This window comes from Eschscholzia californica, unplaced genomic scaffold (genome assembly GCF_041429995.1).
Source record: "Eschscholzia californica isolate CP2 unplaced genomic scaffold, dmEscCali1.0.p SCAF_4, whole genome shotgun sequence".
Lineage (NCBI taxonomy): Eukaryota > Viridiplantae > Streptophyta > Magnoliopsida > Ranunculales > Papaveraceae > Eschscholzia > Eschscholzia californica.
This window is the reverse complement of record NW_028238461.1, coordinates 45450436-45464854: the sequence shown is the minus strand read 5'-3', so window position 1 is coordinate 45464854 and position 14419 is coordinate 45450436. Positions and strand designations below refer to the sequence as shown.

General features: G+C 36.7%; 3 protein-coding genes and 1 pseudogene across 4 annotated transcripts; all 4 read right to left on the bottom strand.

The window, feature by feature from the left end:
• Positions 1–1766: 1766 nt before the first annotated feature.
• On the bottom strand, positions 1767–3960 carry LOC147545118 (xanthotoxin 5-hydroxylase CYP82C4-like). Its single transcript, XM_086635255.1, has 2 exons — positions 2970–3960; positions 1767–2448 (listed from the first exon to the last, which is right to left on the bottom strand). The coding sequence occupies exon 2, from the start codon at positions 2417–2419 to the stop codon at positions 1823–1825; it is 597 nt and encodes a 198-aa protein (XP_086491381.1). The 5' UTR covers positions 2420–2448; positions 2970–3960; the 3' UTR covers positions 1767–1822.
• LOC147545117 (cytochrome P450 CYP82H23-like) lies at positions 2697–3986 on the bottom strand (annotated as a pseudogene).
• An 844-nt stretch (positions 3987–4830) lies between these two features.
• On the bottom strand, positions 4831–9728 carry LOC147545116 (cytochrome P450 CYP82D47-like). 2 transcript variants are annotated; one of them, XM_086638019.1, is made up of 4 exons: positions 8754–9705; positions 7583–7591; positions 7343–7464; positions 4831–5454 (listed from the first exon to the last, which is right to left on the bottom strand). In XM_086638019.1, the coding sequence occupies exons 1-4, from the start codon at positions 9637–9639 to the stop codon at positions 4831–4833; spliced, it is 1641 nt and encodes a 546-aa protein (XP_086494145.1). In that variant the 5' UTR covers positions 9640–9705. The 2 variants fall into 2 exon arrangements, with proteins under 2 accessions (XP_086494145.1, XP_086494144.1); XM_086638018.1 differs by lacking the exon at positions 7583–7591 and having other exon boundaries at positions 7343–7449; positions 8754–9728.
• A 176-nt stretch (positions 9729–9904) lies between these two features.
• LOC147545115 (putative membrane protein At3g27390) lies at positions 9905–14000 on the bottom strand. The gene is made up of 10 exons (XM_086637335.1): positions 13701–14000; positions 13496–13604; positions 13190–13385; positions 12920–13053; positions 12026–12314; positions 11828–11934; positions 11467–11614; positions 11174–11366; positions 10335–10587; positions 9905–10230 (listed from the first exon to the last, which is right to left on the bottom strand). The coding sequence occupies exons 1-10, from the start codon at positions 13792–13794 to the stop codon at positions 10089–10091; spliced, it is 1665 nt and encodes a 554-aa protein (XP_086493461.1). The 5' UTR covers positions 13795–14000; the 3' UTR covers positions 9905–10088.
• Positions 14001–14419: the final 419 nt, after the last annotated feature.

Genomic DNA, 14419 nt, shown 5'->3' with positions numbered 1-14419 from the left:
CAAGCAATGAATGAAGAAATAGAAGCTTTACATACGAATCACACTTGGTCACTTGTTCCTGTTCTTCCTTCTATGAATGTATTGGGATGTAAGTGGGTCTTTAAGACAAAATTGAAGGCTGATGGGACTGTGGAAAGGTACAAAGCCAGACTTGTGGCTAAGGGGTTTCATCAAGTTGATGGATTAGATTACACAGAGACTTTTAGTCCCGTGGTGAAAGCTACAACAATTAGAGCTGTTCTTACTGTTGCTGTTTCAAACTCATGGGAAATTAAACAGTTAGATGTGTCAAATGCCTTTCTTCATGGCATTTTGGAAGAAGAGGTGTATATGAAGCAACCACCTGGTTTCTCTGATTCTAAGCTCAAGGATCATGTGTGTCTTCTTCATAAGAGCCTATATGGTCTTAAGCAAGCACCTAGGGCCTGGTTCACTAGGTTTGCTGGTTTTTTACTTGATTATGGGTTTCAAAAGAGCCTCACTGATCACTCCATGTTTGTGTATACAGTTGGTGATGACACAATGGTTCTTCTCCTCTATGTTGATGACATTATACTCACAGGGTCTTCTACTGCTCTTCTCACTACTCTGGTTTCTCAACTTAGCTTGGAGTTCTCTATGAAGGACCTTGGATCACTTCATTACTTCTTGGGAATTGAAGTCCATCCTGACAAATTATCTGGTGGTTTGTTACTTACACAAACCAAGTACACTCTTGAGCTCTTACAAAAGGCTGGTTTACTTGAGAGTAAACCAATCTCAACTCCTGTACCTTTTGGTCAGAGGATGTCTGCTCTTGATGGTGAGTTACTTGAGGATCCTCTATTATATAGAAGTCTTGTGGGAGGTCTCCAATACTTGACAACCACTCGACCTGACATTGCATTTGGGGTCAATTATGTGGCTCAGTTCATGGCTGCTCCTCGAACCTCTCACTTTCAAATGGTAAAACGAATTCTAAGGTACCTAAAGGGTACTGTTGGATCTGGAATCACCATCAAGCCTGGCAATTTGTCTTCTCTTTGTGCATATAGTGATTCAGATTGGGCAGGATGCCCTGAGGCTGGTCTTCGAAAAAGCAACCTATTGTGGCTCGATCAAGCACAGAGGCTGAATACAAGGCTATGGCCAATGCTACTTCTGAATTGCTTTGGATATCCTATGTCATGGATGAACTGGGTTATTCTCTTACTCATCCTTTCATCTTGCTTTGTGATAATATGGGTGCTAAGCACTTAGCTGCTAATCCTATTTTCCATGCTCGCACCAAACATGTGGAAATCGATTATCACTTCATTCGAGAGCTCGTGACTTCTGGCATTTTGAGGATTGATCATGTTTCTTCTTCCTCTCAACTTGCAGATGTGTTTACAAAAGGTTTGGCTAACCCACTCTTTACTTCTCCCTTATCCAATCTGATGTCCCTTGTTCAGATTGAGGGGGAGTAATAGAGATGATAGAGAGAGACGATGTAATGAGAGTGTAATAATGGTGTAAAGGGAGTGTAACTCGGCTTAAGTAAGTGAGTGCCCATATAGAGGGTTATTTCGTCTTTTTAAGCTGAAGAGAAAGTTTGTTATAACAAACTTTCCCTCCAACTCTTTCTCTCTCTACTCGAACTATATAAGCCTGAATGTATTGATATTTGATCATAATAAGAAATACAACTTCTAAACTCAATCTCTCTTTCTCTCTCAAAGCTCTCGAAAACTCACAATATTTTAGTTAAATAAACATCTAAGCTACGAAAACTTGGAGCTTTTACATTTTTAATTGTTTATTTTTTGTTTAAAATAACTACTAACATTTTCTAAACTAATTCTTAAAGATAAAGTTTAGAAGTGAGTCGTGGGATGAGCAGAACTTCAAGTGGTGTAGCTTTGACATTAGTTAGTCCTGGACTCTCTGTCATATCAGTTGGTGCCCCACAAGATGTTTTAAGCTCAAAGCCATGTATAAGATAAGCAAGAGTCAGGTGCACCACTTGAAGGGCAAAAGAGGAACCAGGACATGATCGTCTACCCGGCCCAAATGGAACGAATTCGAAGTTTTGACCAGCAACATCCTTGTTCCCATGTTGGTCTTCGAGGAATCTCTCCGGCTTGTACTCTAATGGGTCAGACCATACCATTGGATCTCGTTGAATTTTCCAAGTATTCACAATTAGACGGGTCCCTACTGGGATGTGATACCCAGCTACGATGCAATCCTTGGTTGATTCACGTGGACCTGCTAATGGGCCTGGTGGATAAAGGCGCATTGTTTCCTTGACAACTGCTTGCAGGTATACGAGATTCTTGATATCTGATTCGTCAACTCGTCTATCCCTGCCTATATGGACATCCAACTCATCTTTCATCTTCTTCAACACATGAGGATGGCTCACTAGCGAAGCGATAGTCCACACTAAACTAACCATAGTCGTGTCACTCCCACCCAGAATTAGGCCTGTAAACGGTTCGAACTATTTTCGGATGCAGTATTATCCGAATTCGAAATCCGAAATTATTCGAACTATCCGATAAGGGTTCGATATCCGACGGATGGTCAAAAATGACATCCGAATCCGATATCCGAAATGCTATTCGAATATCGAATATTATCCGATCCGAAATTCTGAATTTTAAGCCGTAACATTATAACACAATATTATCCGAAATTCCAAATATTATCCGATCCGAAATTCAAATACAATATTATCCGATCCGAAATTTTGATGAGGGTTGAAGACTTGAAGTTGAACTTTTATTCTTTGAAGTCTGAAGACTTAGTCTTAGACTTGAATAGAGTCTGCAAGGCCACAACCGAAGTTTTTTATACTGGAGTAAAAATTCACCAGTTATGCCGATATTGACAAAATAAATAGTCCCATACGCGGGTCGTTTTTGAATTGTGAATATTTGCAAAAAGTTGGAAAAGCACAATATAAACAACACTCCCCTACCACTATTAAAGATTGAGAAGCATACCAGACAAGTGGACTTGATGATAACATCAACATCAAAACCATGTAACTTTCCATCCCCAAGTATAGAGATAAGCACACCCATGAAATCTGTAATTTCATCATCTTTTTCATGTTTAATTTCACCATATCTCTTTCTTTTATGTTCTTCCAACCATCCCTCAAGTAAAAAATCCAACTCCCTTGCAGTCTTCTTCATCTCCTTTTCATAACCACCTAAATCCAACCAACCTAAAAATGGCATGGCATCTGATAATACAAACATACCCATCAACCTAAATAACTCCCTCAAAGCCTTCTGAAACTTCACTGCTTCATCACAACCACTAGTATTAGACCCGAACTCGAATCGCTTTCCAACTATTATTCTTACTGATATATTGAGCATTAAATCTGAAACCCATTTCTTCAATTCTATCAAAACTGGTTTTACTTCTTCTTCTTTAGTTCCTTTTTACCCAGAGCTTGTAGAGTTGTTTAATGGAAGTTTGGATCTCAGAAACCCAAACATGTTGTAGTGATTCAAGTCTACTTTTAAAAAGAAGTTCATGGTTTACTATTTTATGGACTTTTTGCCAATATGGTCCATATGGAGCAAACCCAAAATTTGCATAATTATAACCCATATATTTCATCGCTATAACTTTCGGACGAGATGAAAAAGTTATATCATTTGTGATAAATATATCTTTTAGAACCTCCGAAGAACTTACTACGAGTGATCGATGTAAACCAATACGGATAGTGAAGGCTGGTCCATATTTGTCAGCCATGGATCCAAATGTTATATGGGGCAGGTTATTCGACCGGGCAAGGACTAGGAGATGGCCTATGATGGGCCATCCACCAGCTGCTTCAGGTACCCAGGTTTTGGATTTGGTAGTAGACCAAAATAAGTGTAGAAAGTAGAGGACTATAGATGCAAAGAGGGTGGCAATAACTATAGTAGAAGGAGTTGAGAATGGATGGTGGTAATTTAGACTAGAAAAATTCATGATTGATTGGGTTTAGGACTAACTTTTCAAGAGAAGAAGAAGCTAGTATCTTATATTGTCAATGTATGTGATGAGTACAAATGGAATAATAAAGAAATAGGATTAGTTAAATTATTTGATAAGGAAGGATGAAAAAGTAACGGAATAAAATCTTTGATTGTCAAAGTTGAGATGATTTTGTGTAAAGACGAATCTTTGGTTAATTTGGACATTCAATCTTTATTCACAACTGCTCCCATCTTAAAACTACTAATGAAAAGTTATGATCATATGAATCCAAGTAAAATTTAATAGAATTAAATGCTTAAAAAATTTGAAGTTCTTAAGAACTCTATTAAACTGAATCATGTAAGATGATGACCTAGTTAATTATAGTGTGATGAATCCGAGGGAAACTATAGTGTGAAGAAGAATTTCTAAGTAAGACTCAAAATGGAAACAAGCATTTCTCTCTGTTTATCAGCCTACGACTTTTTTCGTTACAAGCTTTGCATATATAAAGACACACTACTAAACATTGATATGGCTTGGTTACAAACTCAACTTAAACAATATATTAGAATGGGAAATGATAAAGTTACAAAAGATTTTGACAAAAAAAAGTTCCCAGCTGATGTGGCGGGTGTGGTTTCAAACTTTGACCAAATCTAGGCCGTTGAGAGATGAAAATCACAACCGCCACATCAGCTGGGAACTTTTTTTTGTCAAAATCTTTTGTGATTCTAGCATCTCTCTATTAGAATTACAGTACATTCGATTACGAAGTTCACACAACTAAAATAAAGGGCAGCACCATAACAGTTCAATTACAAGTACAAAACATGATTTCTAGCTACTCGTGGTAAACAGAAACGTAATATCAACAACTACTCAACACACATATAGTTCGGAAGAGAGGCGCGGAGTGAGCATAACTTCGAGTGGAGTGGCTTTAAGATTAGTTAATCCTATACTCTCGGTCATATCCATAGGTTCGCCATCTGGTGATTTAAACTCAAACCCATGTATCAGACGAGCCAGAGTCAAGTGCACCACTTGAAGAGCGAGTGAAGCTCCGGGGCAGATTCTCCTGCCTGCTCCAAATGGGATCAGTTCGAAATTCTGACCTCTAACATCTATGTCCTTGTGGGTTGTGAGGAATCTCTCTGGATTGAACTCGAATGGGTTGGACCATACTTGTGGGTCATGTTGGATCTTCCAGGCATTCACTACCAGACGGGTTCCCGTTGGGACATAGTACCCGGCTACAGTGCAATCTTCGATCGATTCTCTTATATACAGAGGACTCCCTGGGTAAAGACGCATCGTTTCTTTCATAACAGATTGAAGATACACGAGGTTCTTGATATCTGATTCTTCCACTTGTCTTTCTTTACTTACGTGGGTGTCCAACTCAAGTTGGAGCTTCTTCATTACATATGGATGCTTTACTAGTAAAGCGAGGGCCCATACTAGAGTCACCATCGTCGTGTCGCTCCCACCTAGGATTACAGTCTGCTCTACAACAAAATTTACTAGAATTAGGTTGTGTTTGTTTTTTTATAAGTGTCTGAATCTGAATTGGTTGAATCTGAAATGACTGAATCTGAATTGGTTGAATCTGAAATGACTGAAGTATTTTAATATTGGGTGTTTGTTTTATTAATCTGAATCACTGTGTCTGAATGAGAATTTTGACACTTATACCCTTTTGGACTTTTTGTTTTCAAAACCCAAATTTTGCTTCTCCACCTTTAAAAGAAAAAACCCTAATCTTTCCTCTTTCATGCTCTCTGTCCCAAGCTATGGCTGCCAGCTTACTCATCCCTCTCTTTCTATCTCTTATATTTTTCTCTTGAGATTCTTCTTCAGTTATGGATCCAGTAATTGAATCGACAAACCTGAACCTATGTGGATTGTGACGGCGGCGAGACCCTTCGATTGACCATTTCTTGAGCCACAAAGCTTTTTTCGTAGGAAGGAAATCGAAGAATAGTTTAGGGTTTCCAATCTGTTACATTTAATCTGCATATGGAGTCATTTCTTCACTTTGCTATTAATGATGATGATCCACTTGAGATGACCTCTGATATCATCTCCATTAACCTCTCTACACTCAAGGTCACTTCTCAAAGTGACGAAACTTGTATGCAAGGGTTCACAAACCCTTAAACATCCAGCGAGGGTGGTGGTGGTTCCGATCGGTGGTTGTGGTGGTTCTGGTCAGCGGTGGAGGGTCTAGTCGGGCCTGATGGTTGTTGTCGGCTGCACAGAAAGATGAAAATTCCAATTTTGGCAGGGGCATACTCGTCATTTGTTATATTTCAGATGTTGGGGTCTCATTTCAGACTTGTTTTGAAGTCTGAAATGAGAGGGGATTTAGTCAGCCAATTCAGATGTGAAACTAATTCAGTTAAGATTTCAAATTTTCTTGAATGAAAAAACAAACATCTGAAATCTGAATTGTTTCTCCAATTCAGATTTCAGATCTGAAAAATAGAAAAAACAAACAGCACCTTAGAATTTTTTTTTCTTTAGACAGGTTTATTGCTAATATGCACGGTCTTCAATCGGTACCTGTACGAGAGAAGACATAAATTCTCCTACCGATTCAACTTTCTTCTGTATATTACTTTATGATCATAAATTATGATATCAACATTTTGTATTCGACTCTTTCCCAATTAATTATTGGTGTAGCTTTGTATGGGCCCGGGGACAAACGGATCACATCCCACTAGATATTCGAAACTATTAAGGAATGCTATGTGCAAAGTCACAATTTCAGCAAGTTCAAATCAAGATAATTCTCACCGACACCCAATTTGTCCAGTTATGAAAGCAGTTCGATACACTAATCATGAAACATAATGATAATCTATAATAGAGAGCATTATAACAAAAAAAAATTTATTATAATTTGTAAGATTGATAATTTTTAAAAGCAGTAAAAAGATATATTATGTCCATAAACAAAAAAGGCGATGACAAAAAAAATTTCACAACCGTCTCTCTTTTTAAATAATCAGAATGAATGGCAAAATTGTGTTGTTAATGAATAATCGTAAGTAATTTCCTCATAATACGGTATTACCGTCTCTAAACATTGTTAAGAGTTATCATAAGTAATAATGGTTGCAACCAGTAGAATGCGGGTCAATATGAACATAACTAGTGATCTATTTCAACTTTTTATTTCGAATTTAGACTAGCTAATATAGTCTCGCCCATGTTATATAAATTTCATTTGGGTTATTGAAGTGATTGTGGAAACTTTTATCGTATCACATTATTTTCTTGGAACAACGAGGACGTAGTTGAACAATTAATACCACATAATGCATATTTTACATGTTATTTTAAATACTTTTTGAGTATACGGAATAGAGTTTGAACTACGTACCAAGCAAGTAGCCTTGTTGATAGTATCAGCATCGTAATAACTTAAAAGCTTCTCGTGATCACGAAGTTTTGTAAGCATCACCCCCATGAAATCTTCTTCATCACCACCTCGATTCTCCTGGCCTTTTCCATTTAGTTTCATTTAAATTCTCGTAAATTTATGTTTTATGTTTTTGTTTTAATCTTTGTTTTAAGTGTTTAAGTTGTTGTCCAAATTAAATTTCTTTAAATACTATCATACTTATTAAGTCTTGAAGCGTGACTTTGGTGAACTAAAGTAATTTTGTCCTGTGAAACCCGGGGAAACCCTAAGTCGCGTAGCCTAGAATTCCCGTGTTAGCCGGTGAGGGCGTTGTAAGGGATTGGCGTAAATCGTTGACAGTGATCAGGAGCAAATATGCTTGGGATAACCAGAGCCATGTCTAAGAGACATGATAAGGCTAATAGTAGCTGTAATAAAGAAATTTTGTTAAAAGAAAATTTTGAAAAATCTTTACAAAACTGGAATTTACCAGTTCAAAGTTCTGTTTATAAACAGAAAGGAACTTTTGAATTCACCTCTGATTATATCGTAAAGACTGTAGAAGAGGCTATATTAAGGGTATAGCCTCTTCTACAGTCTTTACGATATAATCAGAGGTGAATTCAAAAGTTCCTTTCTGTTTATAAACAGAACTTTGAACTGGTAAATTCCAGTTTTGTAAAGATTTTTCAAAATTTTCTTTTAACAAAATTTCTTTATTACAGCTACTATTAGCCTTATCATGTCTCTTAGACATGGCTCTGGTTATCCCAAGCATATTTGCTCCTGATCACTGTCAACGATTTACGCCAATCCCTTACAACGCCCTCACCGGCTAACACGGGAATTCTAGGCTACGCGACTTAGGGTTTCCCCGGGTTTCACAGGACAAAATTACTTTAGTTCACCAAAGTCACGCTTCAAGACTTAATAAGTATGATAGTATTTAAAGAAATTTAATTTGGACAACAACTTAAACACTTAAAACAAAGATTAAAACAAAAACATAAAACATAAATTTACGAGAATTTAAATGAAACTAAACCTGTTAAAAAAGATAACCGTGAACTCGAAGAAATCAAAGAGTTCCCTGACGGTGATGTTGAAATTGTCTTCTCTAATCAGAGAATTGCAAGGTTAAAATTGGGAAGCCTAAACAACAAAGTTATTCCAGGTAGAAGTTCTACTTCGTCAGTTCCAACAACTAATTTTGAAAAAATTTCTGGAACAAAATTTACCTCTGACGGAGTAAACCAACCTGAATATAGGGTTAATTTACCCACTTCTGAAATTAATAGTGAAAGAACATCCCCCACTCCTTCTGATATGGGTTATTATAGCCTTTCGAGTTTTGTAAGCATCACCCCCATGAAATCTTCTTCATCACCACCTCGATTCTCCTGGCCTTCTTCCCCAGCTGACGATTTCTTTACTTTATGTTCTTCTAACCATTTTTGAAGTAGGGAGTCGAGTTCTTTTCCTGTAATTTTCATCTCCTTCTCATGACCACCCAAGTCTAACCAACCTTCCAAAAATGGAATGGCATCTTGAGCTGTAAATGTACCCACTAACCTAAGGAAGTTTCTTACTGCCTTTTGACATCTTCCTGCTTCTTCTCTTAACTCTTCACTACCACCACCACCACCACCACCAAAATATCGTTTTCCGGCGAGCATTCTTAGTGTTAGATTGAGTGTAAAATCAGACAACCATTGCTTCATTTCAACCACAACATCGCCTTCTTTACTTTTCATTACCCAAACTTCATAAAGTTCTTTAATAAATGTATTTATTTCAGTATCCCAAACATGTTTTATCAACTCAATCCTAGTGTTTGAAAGAAGTTCTTGGTTTACTAGTTTACGGAGTTCGCGCCAGTATGGACCATAAGGGGAGAATCCGAACAAGGCGTGGTCATAACCCATGTGTTTCATAGCTATTAACGGCGGGCGAGAGACGAAGACTCTATCATTTGTAGTTAGACACTCTTTAGCTATCTCCCAAGAGCTGACAACGAGGGCTGGACGGAGACCGATACGGAAGCTGAACATTGGTCCATACTTATCAGCCAAGGCTGCTAAGTTAATGTGAGGGAGGTTTGGTCCTTGGAGATGAAGGAGATGACCTATAACTGGCCATGAACCAGTTGGTTTTGGTGCTTGCTTTCTTGACTTGTTTTTTGATGACCTAAATGGGCTCATCTTTAGTAAGAAATAGAGAAGAAAAGCAGTAAAAATACTGCTTAGAATCAAATTAGTACTAAGAAAGGAAGCCATTGTTGCAGTTTGATAAACCCTTAGGAGAGCTTGGTTATGTTTATATAGTGAACCTGAGGTGCTTGATTATGTTATCTTGACTTTTTGATTAGTGGCTGGCTAGGTGCTCTATTCTTTATAATTTTTTCATTAGTGGACTAGTAACTCACAATAATTAAATGTACGAAAAATATATCGATCAAATCCGAAGTAGTCATTCACTAGATTCCATTAGATAGAAAAAATCAAAATAAATAAAAGAAATGGGTCCATCAGGAAGAAAATGTTTTGTCACAGTTTTAACTTTAGATCATAGAATAGCCAAGTTTAGAGATACAAAATGTACAAACAGGTTATTTTTTTACACTCACAAAGATCAAAACATTTTACATTTTTCTGATACAGTAAAAATATACACTCATAGACAACATTTTTCTGAATGAATCAACACATGACCGAAAAAAAAGAAACTATACAGATTCTTCTATATTGTAATCACTTCCATACTCACTCGATCTCTGGTTTTGTTCTCCTATTAAAGCACTCACCACCTTGCAGAATCGGCGTCTGAATGTCGGAAGTCTCGACAGTGTCAAACAAAATCCGTGTAACCTGATTTACAGTTTTAAGACGGATTAAATAGTCGAAGATAATGTATTTTTGTGTTTTCAAACAACAAAACAGGATAAGAAGCTTTTAGAGTATTAAGTATTTACCTTCTGATTATGCCCTCTAACTGAGCTTTTCTGATCTCATTAGATGGAGGATATCCACCATTGTCCCAAGCTTCCATTCTTTGTCTCTGATCAGTATCACCACAATATAAAGCCAATTTTGATAAATACAGTTTCTCTGTTTCTAGTAAATTTAAGATCTTGATCTGCTCTTTCATTATACTCATCGGTTCGAACAGCCAGTCGAATACCCTTCCCTCGGGCCTATTGATATTGGTTACTTGCACATTATCACCTGATAATATCACATGAAACACATCAAAAATCATTTCATAAAGACGAACTATAACAAAGGCAGGATAGTTGACCACATATTCTGGAACCTTTCCTATACATATTGAATGGGACCATGGACAAAACCAAGAAATCTTACAGCGTTGGATGGTTTAAACGATGATAGACTGACCCGGGGCACTTACTATAAACCCGAAAGAAACTGGAAAATTAAACTCTTCTAAAGGGAAAACTTAGAACGCTAGCTCGGGCTAACCTACTAGTTGTTCCACCCCTGAATGGATGACATACTAATGAATCAAACTAATCAACGATGGCCCACTTTATCGCATCCGGCGGAGTCCTAGTGTTTAGCCTAATTGAGAAACCTAAGCACTTGGGCCGCTACTTTTCTTCTGGAAAGCACAATAAGTGAACCAAAAGTAAAATATGCTGGTTTAAGTGATAAGTTAATGTAGTTTTAGGGCTATGATCTACAAAAAAAGTGTCAAGAGCCCCACTGAATTGGCGACCTTCGCCCATGAGCATAAATTTTTAAGGTTACTTTTGGTTTAAACAAATTTGAAGTGAGATGAAGTTGTCCGTACGCATGAGAAATCCAGGGGAACCGCTATCAATAGAATGAAAGAAGCACTGAAGAAATGCATATGCAGCAATTCCAATGGTCACTATCTTGTCGTTTGACTGTTTCCACTCCTCGAGATCGATTAACTGAATAGCTCCCTCTCTAAGAAGCTCTTCTCCAGCTAGTTCACACGCATAAAAGAAATTATCCCATATCTGATGCAGGTATTGACCAGTAAGCATTTATTAGTCAATATACAAGGTGTGTGTGTGTGTATCAGTTTATAGGAGTTTACAGGATATATATCAATCTTACAAGCACAGCCTTCAGTGCCCTCATTTTCTGCGAAGGCGACCTTGTCGGAGCATGACTGGTATGAAAAGATTCCAGCCGTTCGTGCAATCCCTTTACAGGAAGCAGAGGCAATGTAGCGTCAACATCAACTACCCCGCGATACCTAAGTCTGGCTGCCCACATGAACAGTGTCTAAGAGATAGAGTAAATTTGATCTTTATCGATAAAATAATGGTTAAAGGTGAAAATTTTATACATGAAGTACAAAAGATCGGAATGGAAAGAAATAAAGGAAAGAAGCTTAACAGGATCAAAAGAAGCACCTAGTATATTCATAAGTCAACAAAGAAAAGAAGTTGCATATTAAAGATGAATTACATACCTCGGAAAGCAGGAACCTTCTCGCAAGTAAAGAAAATCATTTGTGTACTCGTCAAACAAAGAAGCACATGTAATGACATATAACAATCCTTTTTTTGTCGAATTTTCCTACCCCAAAAAAATAAATATTTAAGTGATATCTCCACTTAAAATATGAAAATCTTTACAAGGAATGCTACTTGCATAAGACAAATTGTACCTGATACGCAACAACAGCAGCATAAGCTCCAAAACCGAAGCTTGAAATGATTCCTACTAAAACAGATATTAAAACTGCAAATGGCCACAACAGAATTGATAGCCCAGCAAATGGGACACAAACATCTTCCAAGAAAGGGCCTGATCTTCCAATAAGATCTTCGAGCAACCGGTGCCATCCTTTGAACAACATGATGGGAGCTTTGTACATAACTATCAAGGTAATTATAGGTACGTTAACGACAACTCCTACAATTGTCGCTAATAAGCACCCTGGTAGCTGTAAAACCCTACCCAAGAAACAAAAGGGAAGATAAGCTGCAAGACTTAACCAGCCAATGTAATCAGTGGTTCCAGTTTTACAAGAACACCCAAACCACATATAAGTTAATAGAAAACAAAGAGGTCTGTATAAAGAAAAAAACATTATCAACGTCAAAGGGCAAGTGTGGAGTGAAGGGGTGGAACCAGTAGTAGGATAGATGAAGTACCTTACTACTTGTTCCATTTAGAGGGGCCCTAATAGGGAAGAAATGTGCTGGTTTATCCTAATTAGCTCTGGATCATGTTAACAATTAGAGTAACATATAGATCCCTCAACAGAAATGCCTGGTTTCCCCCATGATAGGCTGGGAGGTCGATGTGCATATACGCAAAACGGAAAGTAATATGTGGGTATTGTCAGTAGCTCAGTGCAATGTATTCGTTTCATATATAGATAAATTCATATATATAAGATTTCATTAAGTTTTAAAGATTAATTAGTTGTTGTCAAAATCTAATACAAAGGTGATTTATGGATTAATGCAAAACTAAAGCAATAACATACTAATGAAACAAATCGAATAAAAGAACATCCTAGAGAATCTGAAATTTCATGGTTGGTAGAAAATACTTGAGTTCTATCGGCTTTCTGTCGTCTTTTGCTTCCAGCAATTCATCCATCACCGAGAGGTAAGAATGGAACGAAAAGTCGGCGAAGTCACGTACTATGGTACATGCCCCCAATATAATGCTGAAAGTACCATCCTATAGAAATGAAAACTATACAAATTTTAAATCCTTGCCAATATTAACATAATTAACTACAAAATCGTAAAAGAAAAGTAGCATCAACAATTTAACAAGGAAAACAAATATCATTATATATGTATATGTATATTACCGTGAAGCATCGAACCAACTTGTTAACTAAACCTTCTTGACTGATTGCTCTGAATGTTTCCATTACAGGCCAAATGAAAGCATAAAAGATACCCATAATCACACTTCCTACTACACCCACAATAGTCCACAAAACTATTGGAATTGGCATTGTTAGAATCAATAAACATTTCATATATGGACCAAATCTCTTCGACCTGCTCGAATTCCAAAATCGAAAAATTAATCAACCTAACTAGCTCTCTAAGTGTGTTTTTAAATTCAAACATCAACCTAATTGAACATATAAATGAAGTAAAATACTTACTTTGCAATACAATATGAAGTCCAAATCAAGTGAATAGGCCATAATCCAATAATAACACCAGTGTCTCCAACTGCTATCAATAGAAATACAAATGGGAAAAACACAGCAACTGCAAAATAAATGAAGATATTCAAATTAGTTTCTTAATTGAATACATAATTATTTAGAACAGGAAGAACAGAAACCCTAAATAAAAAGAGGTAACCTTTAGTGATTCCAAGTAGAAAGAGAAACAAAAAAACAGGGATGAATAAGAAGAAGTAAAATAAGTAACAAAGAAGTCCAAGATGATCATCCATTATTTTAGCTTGTTCTTGGGAATTTATGGAAGTATAGAACAAAATTGAAATAAATATAAGAATTGAAACTAAGAAAATGAAAGAAATTCAACGGAGATGGAAGATTAGGTGATTTGTGTAGTCCTATATTCATTAAATTCTGGGGGGTTGGAAAATTAGGGTCCACCTTACAATGAAGGTCAGCCATTTTTATATAAAAATGTGATAAATATCTGTCAACCAAGTCTACTATTTTAACAGGTAAGCTCAAGCCAGTTGAGATTTTAGACCCTGAGATGGTGAGATTTTGGACAGAAGTGTTGATTAGGGTTTTGTCATGATACGATATGATTCATCATTACAATCTAACATTGATTAGAGGGGGTCGGTCTATGAGGCAGTCTATGTTAATTATCCCTCTGTTAATGAGAAGGTCCAGTTGAAATTGATCAAAGAAATTGTTTTATTCCTTGATGATTACAAAAGAAATATAAGACTCTATTTATAGAGTTACAATACTACTAGTTTCTAACTTTACTAGTTTCTAATATTTTACTAGTTTCTTAATAGTTTATACTAATATATTTACTAGTTCCTAAATCTTACTAGTTTCTAATATTTGATATTTCCTAATATCTATTATATG

What these genes read in the sequence shown, in the direction of transcription:
- LOC147545118 (XM_086635255.1), bottom strand. Translation starts at nt 2,419, where the DNA reads ATGGTTAGTTTAGTGTGGACTATCGCTTCGCTAGTGAGCCATCCTCAT.
- LOC147545116 (XM_086638019.1), bottom strand. Translation starts at nt 9,639, where the DNA reads ATGGCTTCCTTTCTTAGTACTAATTTGATTCTAAGCAGTATTTTTACT. An exon ending in TCAACAAGGCTACTTGCTTG is followed by an intron (nt 5,455 to 7,342) that starts GTACGTAGTTCA and finishes GTTGTAGAGCAG; the next exon opens with ACTGTAATCCTAGGTGGGAG.
- LOC147545115 (XM_086637335.1), bottom strand. Translation starts at nt 13,794, where the DNA reads ATGGATGATCATCTTGGACTTCTTTGTTACTTATTTTACTTCTTCTTA. An exon ending in CTGCTGTTGTTGCGTATCAG is followed by an intron (nt 11,935 to 12,025) that starts GTACAATTTGTC and finishes TTTTTGGGGTAG; the next exon opens with GAAAATTCGACAAAAAAAGG. An exon ending in GGGCACTGAAGGCTGTGCTT is followed by an intron (nt 11,367 to 11,466) that starts GTAAGATTGATA and finishes TACCTGCATCAG; the next exon opens with ATATGGGATAATTTCTTTTA.